General features: G+C 36.2%; 1 protein-coding gene across 1 annotated transcript in view; it reads right to left on the bottom strand.

Moving 5' to 3' along the window:
- The window catches only part of WDR25 (WD repeat domain 25), a 73483-nt gene extending 51279 nt beyond the window's left edge, over positions 1 to 22204 (bottom strand). Inside the window, exons 1-2 of the mRNA XM_015820440.1 lie at positions 22020 to 22204; positions 18780 to 19544 (exon numbers count right to left, since the gene is read on the bottom strand). Of these exons, the coding sequence (XP_015675926.1) occupies positions 18780 to 19469 (690 nt within the window). The 5' untranslated portion in view covers positions 19470 to 19544; positions 22020 to 22204. The remainder of the gene's footprint in view (positions 1 to 18779; positions 19545 to 22019) is intronic.
- Positions 22205 to 22273: the final 69 nt, after the last annotated feature.

Raw genomic sequence — 22273 nt, 5'->3', positions numbered from 1 at the left:
AAGGTGGAGGATTCACCCAAAGTCCAGACTATACCTGCCTGAGAGCCAGAGTTATACGTCCGTCCATGGGCAAGATTAAGTCAAGACTGGGATCTAGGGTCCAGGACGGGCGTGGCAACTTTGGCTGACTTAATCTGATTGGGCAGGAATACAGTCTACTACCCATGGGTGGATCCTCCATCTCCAGTGCTGGAGAATACTCCAGACTTAACAACTTTTGGTAAGAAAGACAAAAAAGTCTGAATGGTGGATGTTGACAGCAGAATGGAAGAAAAGGAACTGGAGGAAATCACAAAATACAAATACCTGCAAATAGAAGTAGGATGACTGTAGCAAAAAAAAAAAAAGCAAGCAAAAATAGTACCAACAATAATAGTTGATGCCATCCCAAAACTACTGGAACATGAATTGAACACCATTGGAATTGACAAAATCATCATCAGTCACTTGCAAAAGGCAACTTTACTTGAAACAGCTTACCTTTAAATACCTTTAAAACTATCAAGCAACAGCTTCCTATCCCAAGTCCTTGGAAAGGACTCAATAAGTGGATAAAAATGCTAAAACCAGTCTAAACATCTGACCGACTATACAACCAACTACAATAATTTTTTATCCTATCATTTTAAAGGCTGGGTTGGATATGGCCTACAATTAATGTAACAGTTATGTTTCTAATGTATTTACATAGACTTTCCAAAATAATTTGGTAGATTTAGCAATTGTTCATTTGGAATCTCTCACATGCACTGTATTCTATTATTATTAAAATGGTAAACAGCTTGTAAAGAGAAAAAGCAGCATCACTCCCTGCATTCCATTTTTTCATTAACAATATTGGCTACAAAACTACTCATCAAACTATCTGGAATTATAGTTTTCATGTTGGAAGAAAGTGAACCCGTTACTCTAACAACCATCCTCAAAGTAATCTTTAACACTATCAGAATGTGCTTTATTTCTCTCACTATCTGCCTTTTTAATAAGGCCATGCACCATAAAGTACATGCCAAGCAACGGTTTTCAATAATTAAAAAACCAGAGAAAATCAGTCCAGCCTGCATCGTGAAGGCAAAATATCCACCCCTCGATCTTTAAATCCTGACCGATCAAACTATACAGTCTTTGCCCAACAGACAACAGCAGCTACCAGGGTTAACAAATATTTTAATTTCAACTTCTTGAGAAGCATTCATGACAGGGATTTTCAGAAGCCAAGAGTTATTGCAGAAATATCCCCAGGGAACTGGTGACACTACAGCCCTTATTTGCACTAAATTGATTGTCCCTCTGACTTTGATTGCAAGATATTTAGAACTTTCACTGAAGAGATGTCAAGAGACAATCAACACCACTCCACATTTGTAGACTATGCACATAACCTTATACTTTTCCTATCTGTGTCTTAAATCCACCCAGGGAGAACAAAGCAAACAGGAAGAAAAATGAACTAATGGCTGCCAGCAGAGATAATCCCTATAGGAAAGAAGGCACATTTCTTTCTTCAGTAAAACTTGTCATTGCTTGAACCAGCTTTTGAAGCTCTCAGTGACCTATTTGTCAACTGACAGGCAGCTACCTAAATATCTGATACATTCAAAACAACTTTTAAAGTATCTAAAGCAGGTAATCGGGAGATCGTGGAGCATCATAGTCATAGAGTAGTATGTTTAGGTCCCAGCTGCAGTGGATATTTCTTATTTTAAAAAATAATATAGAAAACCAGGGGAATCCAATTGCTTGGAACATCCTTTATGGTGGTACTGCCTTATATAGTGATAAAATAGAGCATAGGAGAGAGTAAAAAGAAATTTAAACAATTTCAAGTTCCTGGACCAGATGAATTACACCTTAAGCTACTAAAGGAACTAGAGGAAATAACAGCAGAATCACAAACTATAACAGTGGTGGCGAACCTATGGCACGGGTGCCAGAGGTGGCACTCAGAGCCCTCTCTGTGGGCACGCGCGCCATCAACCCAGTCCTAGGCCTTCAGCTGGGTTTTATAAAACCTTTTCGCTTTAGGTCTTAGCCATGTGCAAAAAAAAAAAAAAAGGTTCAATCAGTCAATTTCAACTTCTCACAGGGAAAAAAAGATCTTGCAAAGTTGGAATTGATTGATTGAACTTTTTAGTCCCATCCAGTCTGTCGTTACCACTGCAGCCACGCCCACCCAATGGGCCACGCCCACCCAATGGGCCACACCCACCCGGCACTCAATGATGCATAAGTGGGTTTTGGGTTGCAGTTTGGGCACTCGGTCTCTAAAAGGTTCGCCATCACTGAACTATAATCTTTCAGAATTCCTGGAGAACTCACCGTCGTAAAAAAAGAAAGCAGCCTCTTTCTTTATTTTCCTATCTCCAGAAATGGGAAGAAGACAATCTAGTCTAGGAAATTATAGACCTGTCCATTTTATGTCAATACTAGACAAGATCAGTTGAGCCAATTAAAGCTAATTCTTATTTAGTGACTGTCTCAGACAGAGATCATTTGCAGTTACAACAGTGATGAAAAAGTAGCTTTGTGACCAATCCTCACATTTATGACTTCACAGGTCTATAAAGCAAAGGAAACATGAAGATTGTAAGCACAGTCATGGTTTCATTTAGTGACTGCTTTGCTTAATAACCAAGTTGCTGGTCCCAACTAAATGAGGATTTCCTATAACAAACTTAATGTTTTAATGCTTCTGAGAACTTGAATATAAACATAACAATTAACAAGAACCAGTATGGTTCAAACAGAGGCAAAATAGCCATCTATCCAAAATAATTTGAATAGCTCCTGCACCAAGCAAGTGGTTGCATTAAAATTATTTCTACAGCCACTTTCAACTCTATTATTGTTTTTATTCCTCAGAGTTTTCTTATTTAAGGACTGGAAACAAAACATGCCCTATATTCAATCATTACTTCCTTCAAAATGGACAACTGTTTCACCATTATGTCTCTACCTCTGTAACATATTTTTAAAAGTTGTAATATACATTTTTACATATATAATTTTTTCACTCTCATTTTCCAAGCAATGGTAGTTAACATTTTGTCCCAATCCTATAATATGCGGCACATAATTAAAAAAAAACAAATAGTTAAAAGTCAACAATATAAGTTTATCTATGAGCATGTCATTGAACAGTAAATGGAATATGTACACACTCTATGATGATATTAAGATTCTAATGATGAGATGGAGTGCCTATTTTCTTGTTGTATTCCAATGGGAGACTTTATTATTATACATTAAGAACACAGAACATGGAATAACAGGGTTGGAAGGGACCTTGGAGATCTTCTAGTCCAACCCCCTGCTCAAATAGGAGATTCCATACCATTTCAGACAAATGGCTATCTGATATCTTAAAAACCTCCAGTGATTGAGTACCCACAACTTCTGGAGGTAAGCTGTTCCACTGCTTAATTGTTCTCACTGTCAGGGAATTTCTCTTAGTTCTAGATTATCTCTCTCATTAATGATCTTCCACCTGTTACTTCTTGTCCTGCCTTCAAGTGCTTTGGAGAATTGGTCAACCTCCTCTACTCTGTGACAGCCCATCAGGTGCTGGAAGACAGCTATCATATCACCCCAATCCTTCTCTTTGCTACACTAGTTCCCTTAACCGCTCATCACAGACAACAAAATAGAAGATTAAAACGAGACGGATTTGAAGGGTTAGAGGAAAATTAGCAAACATATTTTTTCCAACTAATTCTATTCAAAAAGAAAAAAAACCCAAATCCAACATCCTATGTTTCTACTTTACCAAACTTTATTAGCTAAACTCTCTTTACAAGTTACATCTAAACATCATTAGCAATATTTCAAAACCCTATCTAGTGTTTATTTGCTCATTTGTATTATCCTTCACTGAATTTACCACTTGAATTCCCAGGCATTTTACAAATTGAATCTTTCTCCCTTTTGCACTATGTGCAAATATTGCCATCCATTTCCAAATGATATTTTGTAAATATAAGCATACTTCATCTTCCTAAGGAATGTGCTGAATACTTTTTAAAATCCTTTATATAAATAAATTAGTATGTTTTAGTTAAAATTATTCCATTAATAAAGAAAAATGACAGAAGTAATAATCATCTTATAATTTCTGTGAGGGGTCCTTGATGCTCTCTGGGCTGACGATGTTACCCAGTTAGGGTAATGAAACGTCTGCAAGAAAACAAGCAAGCTCAGAGAGCACCAAGGACCCCTCATTTCAACCCAGAGCTACAAATATTCTCCTTCATTGGTATACTTTGTTTCAGTTTTGGGCTATGACCCATCTGCTATAATGTCTACAATTTTTTAATTCCAGTTATTGCATATTTTGCATGCACTACAGATAACTAAAAAGGTTGGATTTCATGGAAATTTAAGCTCACAGTGTTGTATTTTCAAGTAAACAGGAAACCTATCTGTAGCTAACATAAAGAGTAACCAGTATCTGTAATCTGTATCAGAAGAGTAACCAAATGAGATTAATCTCTCACAAAAGTGATAGGTTGCAAATATCTGCACGTTAAATTGGAACACTTGAGATAAGCTGAGTATCCTTTTGGTGTATGGGCCAGTTTAATGCTCCAATTTCTTTACAGATACTTGACTTAGTTGGGTAGTTTAAACTTCTTGTCAAGGTTGAATTGCTAAGATGCTTGCTAACCTGTCGCTACTCAACTTGCCATAGCAACAGGGGAGAGGGAGAGCCTGGGAAAGAAACAGGAGTTTCAAGAAGCTGTCCACAGACCGCAAGACCCAAGGTCTCAAAAACAGGTGTCTGACAGAAAAGTGGATCATTCCCATTTATTTTATTATTTATTTATTAATTGTATTTATATCCCGCCCTTCTCCTTTCGGACTCAGGGCGGCTGACAAATGATAAAAAGCTAACATATTACACCTAGTTAAAATTTAATTAAAATGAAATATTTGAGAATGTCAAATTTAAAAGTAATTAAAACCCCTATAAAATCCCCTAGGCCAGTCCCGCTTGCTGGAACAACCACNACCACGTCTTGAGGGCGCGGCGGAAGGAAGGGAGATCAGGAATCACCCTGATCTCTGGGGGCAGTTCGTTCCAGAGGGTGGGAGCTCCCACAGAGAAGGCCCTCCCCCTTGGGGTCGCCAGCCGGCACTGTCTGGCCGACGGTACCCTGAGGAGACCCACTCTGTGAGAGCGTACAGGTCGGTGGGGGGTAATCTGTGGAGAGATGTGATTGGGCAATGTGAACATTTGGTGGGTGGGGGCTATGAAAAGCTATTGTTAACTAATTTTTGCACAAGAAAATTAGAGTTGATTTTGCTTTTTCAGTGCCGGATGTGTATTCAATAAAGCTCATCTCTTATGGCACCTCAAGACCATAAAGTTTCTTCGATAATGAATTTGCTAGCCAGACGGTTGACACTTCCATGTCCTAGGTGCTAGGTTGGAGAAGGTAATAGTTTTCTTCAGTGAGCTGGATCTTTGCATAATGTCCAAAGTAAGATAATTTGAACTTGGTTTTAACCAATACTTACAGTATTTTATTGTTAATTCTACAACATGGAAGCATATAAATCAAGAAATACATGGCAATTATATTTATCAAATTTATACATATCATAACCTATAGCAGTAGTGGGATTCAAATATGTGAACAACCAGTTATCTGTGTGGGTTCCGCTTCCGGAAGTCCATTCTGGGTCTGGGCAACAAAAAATTAGCTACCGGTTCTGCCGAAGTGGTGCAAACTGGCTGAATCCCACCACTGCTCTACAGGAATTCCCAGTAGTTAACAACAAAAGCACAAAATTAAAACCATAATCCACTTCCCTGTTAAATAAACAATCATGAATTAAAATTATGGTTAAAAGCAACTATTTAACATAAAAAAATGGAGTCAATGCAAAATACTATTAAATCAGGAGACAGATAATGTTAACGCAGCTGATCACCAAAAACTCTTCAACAAAGCTTTAATTTACCAATACAGTATTCAAAAAGCAATTAGGTCTAACTTCTAAAGAAAGGTGGTTTTCTAACATCTGAATGATTTGAACATCTGAAGCTTCAGGATTACTTCCATATGCCTATGTGGCCTTTGATTGGTGGGGGTGGGGGTAATGAGGAAATTACAATAATCAATTGAAACCAGCTGCAGGGTTGAATAGAATTGCTGAAAACTGACTCAATGGAAGAAACTAAATACAAAACAAAACATGAATAAGAGTGTCTCAAACACAGTACTAGCTACTGATACTATTTCTAATGTTATTGGCTATTGTATTATTTTTTCTAAATTTACTAATTTGACTCAGGAATGCTTTTGTAATAATTTATCAAAATCCTGTATCTATGGCCTGTTGTGTTTAATACTGACTTATCTAACCTCGGTTACTATAAAAATGGGTTAAATATATTAATATTGAAGCTAGTAGGCAAGAAACATCAAGTATAGTATTTAATAATTTCTGTTAATTAACTAGCAATATGGTAACATTTCCATTTAGAGCATCCTAATGTGATCATGAATGGACCCAGGGATAATTCATTTTGCTTCTCATCCAAGAAGATTCTTCAGCTCTGACTGGATGGTGGGAAATGGAAGGATTTATACTCCTTGCAGACACCTGGTCATTTGCATTGTTTTAGAGAGTCGTTGAGGCCACCTAGAGGTTTATCCTTCCATTCCCCACCATCCAGTCAGACCTGAAGAAGCTTCTTGGATGAGAAACAAAATGTCTTTAAAGAAAAACAAGAAAGTCCAGTTGCCTCATGAAAAAGCACTTTTGGGATAACTATGACCTGGATGACTGAGAAACTCCATAGATCTTTACTGTATTAATTTAAAAATACTAGCTCTTCAGAGAATTGTAAACAACTCAAGAGTGTCTGAGAATCCAGCAGGATAATTACTGAAGCCTCTCCCTCACCTTTTAAGTAATATTCAGTATTGAATTTTAGCTGTCCTTGCTTCTATTTTAAATTTTATTTTTTTATATTTTATTTTTATGTTTTAACATGTTATTGGTACATCACCCAGAGTCCCTCAGTGAGGGAGATGGATGGTTTCTAAATGTGATAAATAAATAAATAAATTGCAGTACAGCATAGTAGCAGATGCTATCAGCTCCTAAATATTCAAATATATTGGATAATCTACCAAGAGACATCAAGGCAGGCTTGCAAGTGTAGAATGAATCAAAGATATGCAGATATTAACTAGCTAGATTTTTATATTAGAAACTTACATAGTTGCTTCTTTTCATTCATATTTTCATTTTCAATGGACTGCCAGAAGTCTCTTTTTAAAATTTAATCATCTTTAATATTTAAATATGTTCAATATACTAACAAACTTTCTTCAATAATTCACACCCCTAAATAAGAGACTGATTATAACTTTTTTATGTTCTTTCAAATCAGTGCATGTATGGATTAATTTTATGTTTAAAATTAAAATATAAATGTCCATCATGGCAGCTTTAAAGTAAGTACAATTCCCCTCATGATTTGTCAGAAACAAATCCAGTGGATCTAGTTAATATGCAGCATTATTAGATTGTGTGTATTCTCTGAACTTGGTTGTTTCATTACAGGCAGACCTTACTTAATGACTGCTCTGTTTAGCAACATTTCAAGGTACCACAGTGCTGAAAAGGTGACTTTAAGACCAGTCTTTCCACCTATGATTATCACAGCAATCCTGTGGTCTCATGAACAATATCTGAACACTTTGCAAACCCTCAGATGTTTATGACTGTTGCAGCATCGTCACATGACTGCCATTTGTGAACTTCACAGCTGACTTCCAACAAGCAGAGTCAATGGAATAAAATCACAAATCATGGTCGCATGACGTCTCTCTTAATGACTGTGGATGATTCACTTAACTAAAGTGAAGTTGTAGTCCAGTGCAGTCACATGTCTCACTTAATGCCTGTCACTTAGCAATGGAGTTGCTGGTTGTTAAGTGAAAATTACCTGTACCAGATTAGGTGTCATCACTAGTGCATGAGAGAGTACAGTTTACTGGTAGATTACATATAACACCTTGCCTGCCAGTCTCGGGTGGGATGTGATTTCTTCATTGATTAATTATGGTTTGATATCCAGACACCTTAAAGACTCTCTGTTACCAGCAGAACAGTATGAAGCAAAGAGTTCACAGTTCCTATGTGAGGATGAGACAAGAGATTCAGAGGATGGGGCTAAAAATCCATGCTTTTTAGTGATGGTCCTTACCTCCAGAGACAGTGAAAATGCAGCTGTTAAAAAAGGCTTAATATATCTTGCTGTTGGGAGATGCCAATAACAATGTATTTTTAGTATCTTAAGAAGCATGTTTAATTTTGTGTTTTCATGCTGCGCACTACCCGGAGTCTGCTGGGAGTATGATGTTATAAAAATAAAGCAAAAAAGTCACCCCAGGCATTATTTCCCATCTGCCAGCCTGCAGCTTTTCTTACCTGATTTCATTCATAAAACAAAGAGCCTAGAGGTTGGGGAAGATTTTGAGGTCATTCTCTTCTTATTCAGGGAACACGTAAAAACAAAAGTTTCGCCAGACTTTGGAGTAACAAATTTTCATATAATAAAATAAATGAAACTAGTTATCTAGCTATATTTATTTCATTACTCTAATACATTCAGGACCAGATCTTTATGCAATCTACGAAAAGGAAATAGTTCTACCCACTTTCAGACAATAATCACTTATTAAAAGAGATGAAGCAGTTTTATCTAAAATAAAATTGTGTGGCTTGAAGCTTATACTTTGACACCTCAAGTGCAAAACAATCACAGTAGCTGGCCTCTAACACTAGCAAGGTATTTGAGCATATCATTATGGCTACAATGTATTTTGAAAAAAACATATTGACAGAATCTACTAATTAAAGTTTGAATGCTAACCCTTGCTTCTGAGAAACAACCTAACAAAATCACATATTTCCAAAACACCGCAATTGCTAACTATTTGTTAGAAATCCAGATGTATAATTTGTTATTGTTTTCAGAACAAGCATTCCAGCAAGGACATTCACTTTGAAGTGTTACAATTATTTACGCATCCTCAGTTTTCAAAGATAGAATAATTTAAAAAAAATCAGGGAATCTGGGATTTACTCTAGGGGCTTTGCAGATATAACGCCATTATAGGTGTTTCTCCCCATAATGGGAAAAATATGATGTTTAATTTTTATCTACCATTAAAAAACTACAGATCTGCTTAAGATTCCACATATTTATAAAAATAGCAAAAAAATATTTAATGCTACTGTCTTTAAAAAACAATGTCATAAAAATCATAGGATCATCATTCTTAATTTCTTTGCTGCCAGATTATATCTGTATGTTACTCCAGAAAATTTTCAGGTATATACAGTATATCTAGGACTTTTTCCCAAAACTAGGATTCTCCATTTGTCTCCCTCCTGGGAGACAAAGAATGGGATTCAACAGAATTCACAGAGACACTACCTTCCCCAACATGAGGTAGCACTCAGCCTTTCAGAAACAGACAGCTCTTACCACCAAAGAGTGTGAGCCCGGACGAAGGCAACTTAGGGACAAGGAAATAATTACTGGAAAAGGGGCAGACACAACTAATCCAACTATAGCTTTTCTCCTCACAGTCTCATGCCTCACAGCCCATCACTTTCAACACAGTAGCCTGATTTTAAAGGAAGATATTTTGGCTTCTAGGGAGAGGGTGAAATCAGTTCCCTCAGTCACACTGTGTTTGTTTATCTTTTTCATATATCTTTATATATATTAGGATACACACAGGCATATAAGCACACAGGCATAGACGCATATGGACACATAGACACACACAAGCATACAGTACATATATCTTGACTAATAATAAAAAGTTCTAAATGTTCTAAAAAGATAGGGGAGCCTGCAGTGGTTGAACAATGAAATACCAGGGCCAAATCATAACTTATATAAAGAGAGAGGGTATGAGCATACTAAAACAAATAGTGTTGACTCCTGACACTGCATGGATAAGTCCATCCAGTTTTCTTTGCAAGATTTCGGAAGTAGTTTTCCATTGCCGGCTTCCTAGGGCTAAGACAAAAGGGGGACTGGCCCTAACTGGCTTCATTCCTCAGGCAGGACTAGAATTCAAAATCTCCCAGTTTCTAGTCTGGTGCCTTTACCACTACAGAAAAATGGTTCTCATTCCATAATCATTAGAAAAACAATAAAAAATATAGACATCTAAATTATTTAAAAAGAGAGGGAGGTTATCATCTGTCTTTTAGCTGGAGGTGAGCAATTAGTTGTAGACATTCATCAGTAATGTTGAAACAAGCAGCATATAGGAATATGATATTTGTCAAGTTTTTTAATTGAATTGTACAGCTTACATATATTAAAGGTGGGAAAAAATCTGATTTATCTTGGTCTGATTTCTTTTACATCTCAAAAACCTGGCATTTTAACAGGGATATGTAAACATGTTATATGCACTGTAAAACTAAACATACAAAAACATATTAAAACAGAAAAAAATCAGAAAGTAGAACTTTTCCCTTGATGACCTCAATGCCACAATATAGACAAAATGTGAACTTTTCTATGAAGTCCATTTCATAATTGCATTGACATGATCCATAATTAGAGGATGGAAGAAGTTTCATGCAGATTATTACAATTTTTATTCTTTGGCTTCTTCCTGTTAGCAACTATTTAAAAGATTTTTGACACAAGAAAGAAAAAGAAAACAAAAAGAAGAAAATTTCTGGTGAAAAACCAGCACCACAAACCTGCCTATCAATGATTAAGAGCATTGCCAGGGAGATTTCCAGCAGAGATTTTCAATACAAGAACATGACAGAAGGGGGAAAAAATCAATATTGTACATGCTTGCTGTCCTTCTACCTCTATCTTTCTCACGCACACATAAGCACATTTTGATTTCATTTCCACATTCACATTACCTTACAAAATCCCCACATAACCTTTGGAACGATGAAATTCAGGTACTTCAGCACTGAGAAATCAAGTTAAAAGATAGTACTTGATTAGCTGTAATAAAATTTATTACATTATAGCAATTACTCATTATACAGAAAAGAAAAATGACATGAAAAGAAAATGGGCCTCTGTAGGTATATGAGTTAAAGATAGCATTTATTTTTAGGCTTACAAATTGCAAATTTGACAGCTATTTTTCAGGTTGTTTTTCAACTATTGGATGTATTTATTTTTAACTATCTATACACTGCTTTTCATTCCACACCAAGGTCATCAATCCCAGAGCAGACCAAATTCAGCAAATACAACCAAGCACAACCTTAGCATGAAAAACTACTAAAAGGTTGGATTAAAAATTCATTCTCTGCCTGTCGACTCAAATCAAGTCTCACCCAGTTCAGTATGCCTTAATTGCTCAGAAATTGATCTAAAAGAGAACACAAACCGAATCTCCAAGTGCAGCATCCTTTACCAAAACTGCCAATGAATTATAAATGCAGATAGAATTAAATCCATAGAATTAATCAATTTAAGTTTAATGTTAATTTGTTTTCGCCTAGTCCTTTTTATTTCTTTGTTCTGCCATGCCTATTTTGGGGAATACAAAGTCAAGTACTCCACTCAGAGGCAAAGCATGGTATATTTAAATTTGTACATTTTTGCTGAAACCATGCATAGAACATGTTATCTATTATCTATTTTAAATTTAACATGGCTTGCTGATGCTAATATTAATCTGACCCACCATGAACCTAACACATTTTTTTTCCTGACAAAAGACTACAGGCTGCACTTTGCTTTCTGCCAATTATGAGACTGAAGGAAATCATAGCCATTACTTAAGTCCCTAGCACAATGTGCAAAGTCTAGGGCTAGGCCAAAAATGATACATATTTTTGTCAGCCTCCTCATTTGCCGGTGTAACACATAAATCATTCCTGAATCTCAAGAAATAAATGTGCAAAGTTTCTGAAGTTTTTATGTAAAAATGCTTTCATACTCTGTATGAAATGTTCAACAAAATTGTAAAGGAATACCAAAAGCTCAGAGGAAAGTTAAAGGAAGAATGAAAAGAATGAGAAGAAATTTTGAAACAAGCATAAAGGAATATCATTGTGTTTATAATATAAAGTTATTTTTAATATATTAAATTAATTAAATTGTATTAAATTAATGTAATTGCACTTCACTAAATTGATCTCAACTCTGAGTGGGATTTTCCACAATCTTTAAAGCCTAAAAACACTTATGTAAAAGTAAGAATCCTTTTAAACAAACAGCTTCGAGAATGAAACTCTTCAAAATATGATTCATTAGATTCAGATAGATCAACCATATAAAATCTATCCATACATCCATACATCATTTATTTCTTTACGTTTTGCATAGTTCCAGGTAGAAAAGCAAGCTAATGAAATGCATTTTATTCTGGCTAAAAAGTTATTTGCCAAAGAAATACAGAAAATATAACTCTTTGGTGCCCACTGCTGGTCATCCAGACATTTGCAATCCAGCTCCAGTAGGCATGGATATGGATATATTGAGGATGGATTTAATTCAATATACTAAAATTTATGGTAGAGTTCCAGGAAAGAGATGGTTAACAATTACAATATTAACCCCGAAGGGTTCAAGCTCCCACATGGTTTCAAGCAAACTGTTTTAATCTAAATACTCCTCTTGGGAAATCAATTCCCTATTTGTCTGTATTTTCCCACAATAACACCCATGAAATGGCATGTTAAAACTGGAACTGAACAGTATGAAATATACAATGTATAGGGCTGCTCAGTAAGCTGTCACGTCTCTATTGAGAGCCCGGTGTAGGCGGTAACTGTTTGCCTGCTTAATAAATGCATGTTGTACTTTCAAAATGATTAGATTGTTTTAAGAGAGTCAGGCCATGATAGGTCAGATGAAGAACATACATTTTTATGTTTTCTGTTTTCTGCCCATTCAATCACTTTTCTATTAACAATTGTTTTCCACTGTAACTAAAAGGGTGGATATTTTTTCATTCTTCTGAAAAACTAAATAAAGGGAAGTTCAATTCTAATAAATGCTTAAATGTTACTCATAATTAAGTATATAAACATTATTATATATAAATTTATATAAATCTCATATGAAACCCAACCAAATACATTGGGACCAACACAATTACTGCAAAAGATGATTGAACAAGCCCAGTTGTCTTTGCAGATTGCACATACATGCATGTACTGTATGTTTTGATTGTGCAAAGATAAATGTAGGAAAAGACAGACATAAAGTTCTGGCAAGATTCTAGCAATCTACAGTAGACCCAGAAAAACTTTGATGTACAAAGAGCAGTTAATTTCGATTTTGGACCAACAACAGAGGTAGCACTTTAGGTTCCAAGCAGCAAAAAGCTTGAAAATGAGCAAAGATCTACATATGTGTCCATGAAAAATTCTGATGCAGCTCTCTGTAGGGCACAGAATGAGGAAGAGAGACCTGTAAGAATATGTAAATACTGGGACTTCCGGTTGTTGTGCCATAGCGCACGGCCGCAGGATTACAGAGCTCCGCACTCCATGGCTTATTTCACCCTGCCAGGGGACCCTAAATGGATCTGAAGTTGCCCCAGAGAGGCGATGAAGAAAGAGGGATGCCCCAATGATTACGGAACAACGGCGGTCATTCTGTTAGATCCAGGGGAAGCCCTCTAACCCGACAGGAGAAAGGCTAGCTGCACACCAGCGTCTAGCCCAGTGGTGGCGAACATATGGCACGCAGAGCCCTCTCTGTGGGCATGAGCACCATCGCCCCAGCCCCGCATCCCTCTGTGGCTTCCTCCTCAGCAGCAGCCCCCCCAGAGAGCACCCCTGGGCACGGCCCGCATGGAGCAGTGCAGCAAAAGACATGGCAGCTGGGCAGCAGGGACAAGACTCTGCCCTCACGTCCCATCGCATGCAGATGATGATGCGGGGCAAGGGCGGAAGGCATGGCTGCCATGGCGCTGCAGGGCCACCTGGGCGATCTGCTGTGGTGCGCCGTGGAGGCGGTAGGTGGCCCTGCGGATGGGCGGGGCAGGGGGAAGAGTGGGAGCAGGCGTGGCGGTTTTGGGGCACTCGGTGTCCAAAACGTTCGCCATCATTGGTCTAACAATGGTGAACAGCATGCTTGGAACTGGTGAGAGTATCGATCTTCTCTCTTCTACTCTGTAACTAAGTCCTTGGGAAAGATCCCCAAATTAAGAAAACCTCCGAAAGTGAAGGGAGGGGACTACACCCCCACTCCCCCATAGATGGAAGCGGTGAATTAACCTTTAAGGGGGAAAGAAATATATTGAAATCAAAGTTAAAATATTACAGTATGGATAAATCTAGAAATTAAAAAACTGCTAAGATTATACTTTAAAGGGTTTTGATGAAACTATAAAAATAATATTTTTGTCTGAAAAAGCTGGAAAACAAACAACTACTGACACCTAATGGAGAACTAGAACATAGAACATTAACAACACTGACTCAGAAATTGGCAAGATGCCCAGAAACAAAGAATAATATGTTCCCTTGAACTTTAATAACCTTCAGAAGACAGCTGGGTGGGAACAAAGAAAGAATACATATTGGGCCAGCCATAAGATTAAAAAGAGTCTGAAGGAAAAGAAATACTCTGACTATTATCTAAACTCAAGAATTGTTTACAGAAAAAGAAAAACTTTGACTTTTGTAATTCCATAATTAGTATATTAATTAATAGTATATTTATTTGATCTTCCCTTCTCCCAATAGTATTCTCCTTCTTCAACCTTAATCAGATATAATTCTTAATATTTTCAATGCATAAATGATTAAATATAAACATGTTTTTTCATGTTTGTACAAATAATAACGTCCATGTATGACATTTTTTCTTATCAACTTGTGTTGTTTTTATAAAAATCATCTTATTAGTTCACCATATATCCTATTTTCATAATTCTTATTTAAGCTTAATTTCCCTTTAATGTTCAAACAATTCTTATCAGTCATAATTTTCTCAATATTAATCATCTAAATATCCAGATTTTCCATTTAGATCACACCATCCCAATGTTTTCATATTTCATGTGTTATAAAAATACTATACTGCTTATCTATCTTATGACATATACCTATAACTTCTTTTCTGATCAGTTTATAATAATAACAATAATTTTTCTAAACATAATTTGTAATTTTTTATAATGAATAAAAAGAGAAAGAAGTCTTACTTTCCAATATTTTTAGGTTACATGAACTTAGAATCAGAAGATATAAAAATTACAGTAAAGCAGTACATAGTAGCAGACACTATAGCTAAACATTCATACCTCCTGGTAAGGTGTATATAAATGAAATAAATACATGAAACAATTTATTGAACCAATAATAGTAAATAATAGATGTTATTATATTTAATAATGTTATTATAATTATATTCTGCATTTTTATTTAAAGCGTCCAGCAAGGTGAACATTGTGGGAAGTTAAATTCAGTTCTCCCTAGATACACATCAACTGGGTAAATATGGTTGGACACTCTGTTTCATTCTATTAGCCACACAAAACAAAATAGTTGGTTGACAGAACATATCTATAATTGCATGCACACAAACACAATCCCTATTCAATGATGTGGGCTGTACTAAGGTCACTACTGAGGGGAAGTTGAACTGAAGACAGACCAATCTGTATCAAGATCTAGCAGTCAAATCAATTATCTTAGTCAAAATCACTGGGAAGAGGAAGAGGGACTTCAACCCTATTACTTCCTGAGATCTTGAGGAAAGTTCTGCTGAGTTATGCAATGCAACTCCTGTCAGATTCTCCATATCTACCTAAAGAACCATTCAGCAGACTACTAAAAACCTAAATCTGTTATAGAGCTGTGAGTGCTAAAAGGGTCAACATTAGCTATTATCTTTCCACCACAACAAGGGCAGCCAAAATGCTGGTGCAGCAAAAGGAAATGGGGAAATTGATGGGGAGAAAAGTTCAGGCAATTGAAGGGTACACATACGGTTTACCGCTTATCCATCACATACTCTTACTCTTACTCTAACTCATTACCTAACCACTACCTTGGATCAAGTAAAATCTTGGACAGTATTGGTCAACGTTTCCAATTTAATAAAGTAAACAATATAGAAATGTAAAATGGAGTAGAAAAGCAAGGGAAAAGATAGGGAAAGAACTTTGGCCATAGCACAATGGCAGAGGGAGGAAAGGACTTCAGGAGTTAGATTTTATCAGGAATGAATTTTAGATTTTATCTTTATTTAAACAAACCAAGATGCCCAAATGACTGCATAAGCATATAACTGAGATTATCAATAAAGAACCTTTTGCTGATGCTAACTAGAAAAAAATAAGATTCTGATTATCAAACAACCTCTTCAGAGAAATCTATTCAGTACTTTTGCTGCTATTTGCAAAAGTTGCTTATTCAGATTTTGGAATTTATTTGTTGTATATAATAATAACTAGTTTACTTTTGCTGTTAATGTTACCCAGAGTTGCCCTATTGGACAGATGTGTAGCATTAAATTTAATACATGAATATTTTTAGTACTGTTGTAGTTTTTTATTCTATTATATTCTGTGAATCACCCTGAATCATATTTACAGAAGACAGTTAAAATATACCTTGTTTAAAATGCACAGATATCAGTCTTTTTGTTAGCTTAGGGTAGTGTTTCTCAACCTTGACAACATTAAAATGTTTGTACTTCAACTCCCAGAATTCCCCAGCCAGATTTTTGTCTGAAAAACACATCAGACAAAGGTCCACTTTGGATACTGTACCAAACAATTCTTTATAACAATTATCAGTGTGATTAACAGAATAAAAGAATGACAGAATGACAGAGTTGGAAGGGACCTTGGAGGTCTTCTAGTCCAACCCCCTGCTCAGGCAGGAAGCTCTATACCATTTCAGACAAATGGTTTTCTATTTTTCAACCATATTCACAAGAATAGTTAAGATTATCTAATCCTTCATGAAGACGTAGAGTGCTGTGTTGAGCTCACAAACTTCTTTACTCCTTCTCTCTCAAGTGTAGCTTGACACATGGTTTGAAACTACTAAATTTCATTAGTATACAAATGAAGTTAGGAAAACTACATTTAGAAAATGAGACAGAAAAATAAACATATTTTTGATCCTTGCAATTGCTTTAAAGTAACTAAAATTCCTTCCCAGACTGAATGCAATTATGACCTTAAACTGTATGCTGCCATCTATTACAAAGTAGCCTTTTTGCAATAACAGACCAAGCAAGCTGAGAAGCAAATTGCAGTTAGAATTCTAGTCTTACAACATTTATATTTAATCTAATTGTGCCCTCTACTGGCTTTAAAGTTACAGGACAATAAGAACAAAAGTAACAGTATTAATCATTTTTAAAAAAATAAACAAACTTCTACAATAGTTATTCCACGGAACAATTAAACAGGAGTTACTCAAGTTCTAGTATCCAGTAGTTTTTCAACATTTATATAACTATATGCATTTTATATATGTGTATGTGTAATTTTGTTTTATCCAATGATTCTCAATCCTTGACTTATTGGCAAAAAAATGGCTTTTTAATTTTAAATTCTGATTGTCCAAATGTACCACTTGCAAATCTGCATTTTTGAAAAGAAATTCAAGAGACCATTTCAGCATATCTCTCATATAAAAATTATTTCATTGCAATATATGCCTCTCACATTTAAATTAGGAAACATAATTATTTCTTATTAGAAACGGGCCTTCTTGTCAATTAAGTTTTTAGACAACAAAGTAGGAAGTAAGTAGTGCTTTGATTACTGAAATAATAAGAATAATTAATAGGTGGATAAAAATGCCAAATATAATCCAAACATCTGGATGAGTGTTCAACCAACCATAATAATAAATCACAACGCTGTTCAAATAAATCACTGCTCAACACTATCCATATATACAACAAATGGAGTTTGAATTGGATAAATGTGCCACTTTTACCATCAATGGAGGAAAATAATGAAAACTAAGGGAATGAAGATAGCCTATGGAAATAAAATTCAAAGTCTGGATGAAGATGTTCATTACAAATACCTGGGCATCCTTCAAGCTGACAACATCAAGTCAAGATGAAGATTATAAATGAATACATTGTGAGTCCAAAGAAGATTTTAAAGTCCAAACTATTAATTTCTTAATAAGTCTCAGTTTTCACTGGAGCTTACTTCTGAATATTTCTGAATTGATTCTGCTGGATAAGCACTATCGTATGCACACAAATGGAAGTTATCTGTTTTGAAACTGTGGTATTTCTTTTGTGTAAAAATGCATAAAACGTCAAGGACTAAGCTAGACGTGATGTCCTGACTGTTAACAAAATAGCAGGTTATGAATGAGGGTGTAGGCTGGTGCCTCAAATGTTTTTCCTGTATCTGGAGAGGGGTTAAAAATAAGCATTTGTTTCATGACTCTATGTCCCTCCCAGTCCTTCAAAAACCCAAATGCAGGCTTGGAAACAAAAGAGATACTGCCCACTGTTCATCTGAGGCTATGCCTGATGGGCCTTCGCTCCTGCAATTGCTGTGGATAATTTGTTTCTCCCATTCACCCATAAGCAAGAATTAGATGAAACTGGTAGCACTGTTCAGTATTTTTCACATCCACAAAATGTACTGAAAATATTCATCAATACACAATCTTAGCTTAATTCAGATTGTTATAGACAAGGTACAGATTATATTTTGTTTAAAATAGCTTAGAAAAAGGCTTGAAAGGAGCTTCAATCATTATATAAGTAATAGTCAATTAAAGACATTTATATTGCAACACATTACCTTGACAGTTTTATCCATAGAGGCAGAAAGCAACATATGGCTCCACCTCTGCAGAGGACACCAGCAAACTGCATTAATTGGTCCACTATGCTCAGCCATGTGAAACACCAAGTTCTTTGGAATTTCAGTAACTGCATATTTTGATCCTATATATGGCATAATATATTGAGAAATTTTAACTGACATTTTATCTTCAGCTGTACTAAATTTAGCTGAAGAAGGTACGCTTTCTTTTTGGTATTCCTTTTTTTCCTGTTGCAGTTTTTTTGAAATATATGGTCTCAGTTTCTGAATAGTTACATCTCCATCATTATGCATCCTCTTCTGAGCATATGCATTTCCAGAAGGTATTTTAGGTTCCAATAAAGGATGTAATGGCTGGGTATACTTAGTCCTTGTTTTTGTCAAAGTAGCAGGGTACAATTTCTGTGGTACTGCTTCTATTATAGTCTTTTCATTAGGTTGTAGATGCTGTTGAAAGGTATCCTCATAACACATGTTCTTTTCGGAGCTGCCCACGTATTCCACAGATTCGACTTTTCTCTCAGAAATAATATTTAAGTCATCACTGGGCTGAACAACATCCACAGCAGAATTTGTTAGATTGATTTCACTGCTAATAACATCTCCGGATCTCCCGGTCTCTGCTTCAGAATCAGAATCATCATATGCAACAAGTGAAAAACTCATTATGTGAACTATAGGTTGGGGGGGGGGGAACGCTGAAATGTACGTCTTTGGATTCTCATCAACAATGAGTACTTTCTGTAATGAAAGGAACAAATACAAACTGTCACTTTAAATAATTCTGTTTCATCTCTTTCTTACTTACAAAAGTCATCATAATTTATTTCTAGGGTTTAAAAATATTTGTACTTTTAATTTCTTAATTGGTGTATTTTAATTTATTTAATTATTAAATAAATATATTAAATAAATCATTATTTAATTGTTCAAGTTATATGCTGTCAAATTTCCATGGACTCAGCTTACAGTCAAAATCAAATATAAACATCAACAGGCGCAACACATATAAACATCTGTAATAATGCATTTAGGTATTAATATCCACAGTAAACATTAAAATAGCTACTGTATATAATAACTATAATACCTATTATTAAATATTAAAATATCCATGATAAGATAAAAGAATTAAATGATTCAGAAATAACCTGACTAAAAACCCCTATGAAAAATGCATATATCTCCATTGGGAATTACGGTAGTATCAATCAAAAAAAGAATAATTTAGAACAATTCTGTCTTCACAGGTCTCTCAGAAGACCTGTACTTTACCATACAATCTAACATTTAGAGAAAGACTGCTCTGTAAAGTTAGTGCTAGTATAAAGCAGCATCTCCTTTTCATTTCAGCATCTGACTTTGCAAAAAATGCAGAAGAATCAAAAGTCTCTCCCTCCCTGATTATACAGGGCTAGTTAATTCTAACTCAAGAAGATGGTCTTAGAGATGCTATATAATCAATAAAATGTTAGTCTCAAAATACTAATTTGGCTGGCATATTGCCTTTTCCCAAATAAGATAATTTTACTCATTTGCTGAATAAAAGAACTGTCATGGAGCCAGCACCTCTGTTTTCATAAAATGCAAGTAGAGGGCCATGTTCAGTTAAATGAACTGATACATCAATAGCTATGGCAGTGTGGATTCAGTGTGTCTAACAGTGTATATAAATATAAATTTTAGCTAATTAGCCTACTAGAATACAGAAACAAACATTAACAATTTGATATATGGGACAATACTAGTTGTAACCCTATAGTAAAAAAAAGTCTTGGATTTAGAAGTAAACATGGAAAATGAAAAATCTGGGTTGTTAAATATTAAAAAGACAATCATGTTAACTAGCATGCTTAGCTGAACTCACAGGTGACAGCAAAAATGATACTTTTGTTTTCTTGAGCTCAAAGATAGATTAAGTATTACAAAGAGTGCAGAGAAGAACAAAGATGATTAGGGGATTGGGGACTAAAATGTACGAAGAACAGTTGATGGAATTGGGTATATCTAGTTTAATGAAAAGAAGGACTAGGTGTGACATGATAGCAGTGTTCCAATATCTCAGGGATTGCCACCAAGAAGAGTCAAGCTATTCTCCAAAGCACCTGAGGGCAGAACAAGAAGCAATGGATGGAAACTAATCAAGGACAGAACCAACCTAGAACTAAGGAGAAATTTCCTGATAGTTAGATCTAATCAGTGGAACGACTTGCCTACAGAAGTTGTGAATGCTCCAACACTTTTTAAGAAGACATTGGACAATGGACAACCATTTGTCTGAAATGGTATAGGGCAGTGATGGTGAACCTTTTAGAGACTGAGTGCCCAAACTGCAACCCAAAACCCACTTATGTATCGCCGGGTGCCGGGCATGGCCCATTGGGTGGGTGTGGCCCATTGGGTGGGCGTGGCTGCAGTGGTAACGGCAGACTGGGTGGGACTAAAAAGTTCAATCAATCAATTCCAACTTTGCGAGAACTTTTTTTCCCCGCGAGAAGTTGAAATTGATTGATTGAACTTTTTTTTTTGCACACAGTGGCAGAGGCCTAAAGCAAAAAGGTTTTATAAAACCCAGCTGAAGGCCTAGGACTGGGGCGACGGCTCGCGTGCCCAGAGATGGCTCTGCATGCCAACTGTGGCACGCGTGCCATAGGTTCGCCACCACGGGTATAGGGTTTCCTGCCTGAGCAGGGGGTTGGACTAGAAAACCACCAAGGTCCCTTCCAACTCCATTATACTGTTATAGATTAATGTGCTGGATAATTAAGGATTATCAACAACAAGCAAGAACTACTTAGGACATTTCACAAAAGTAGATGAGGGGCTAGAAAAAGCAACTATACTTGGCATGGCTGAAAGTAGAAGTAGGGAAGGCAAGGAGAAGCCAGCTCCTGCATCTTTTCACACTGGGCAATTTAGCAAGTGGAGGATGACACAGAATTAAATCACCGCTAATCAATCTGAAACTCTGTCTTCTTTGTAGCCGACCAGTCTGTTTAGGAAATAGAGGCGTTTACAAAACGTGCTTCGGTACATTTATTTCTTCTCTTAGAACAGGCAAAGCCCGCTCTGGAGGTTAATTGTTACCAACTGCAACTGATGCCATTGAAACAGATCCTGAATGGGCCGGGGACTAGCGAATAAGGAAGAAAAAAAAGAAAACCTAGTCACTCAAGCCATTGACCTAAAGGGGGATCCACTTTACAGCAACACTACCTGAGAGCAGCCTCCTCTGACATCAGATTAGATCGCCTTGCAGCGTGGCCACATCCTTTCCTCAAGAAAGCCACCCCTAGGAAACTCGACTTGGTCTCAAACGTTCCTATTTTACTCTCATCAGCGTCATCCGTCTTTCTTCCTGGTTTGTGCGCTCTCTATTTTATTTATTATTATTTTTTAAGAGAGTTTGGCGTCTCTGACAGACCTTCCCGCAGTGCGCTCGCAGGGGAAGGCTTTCCGTTTCTCTCCTC

The sequence above is a fragment of the Protobothrops mucrosquamatus genome, unplaced genomic scaffold (genome assembly GCF_001527695.2).
Source record: "Protobothrops mucrosquamatus isolate PMUCROS unplaced genomic scaffold, P.Mucros_1.0 scaffold_154, whole genome shotgun sequence".
NCBI classification, from domain to species: Eukaryota; Metazoa; Chordata; class Lepidosauria; order Squamata; family Viperidae; genus Protobothrops; species Protobothrops mucrosquamatus.
This window is presented reverse-complemented; position numbering and strand designations above follow the sequence as displayed.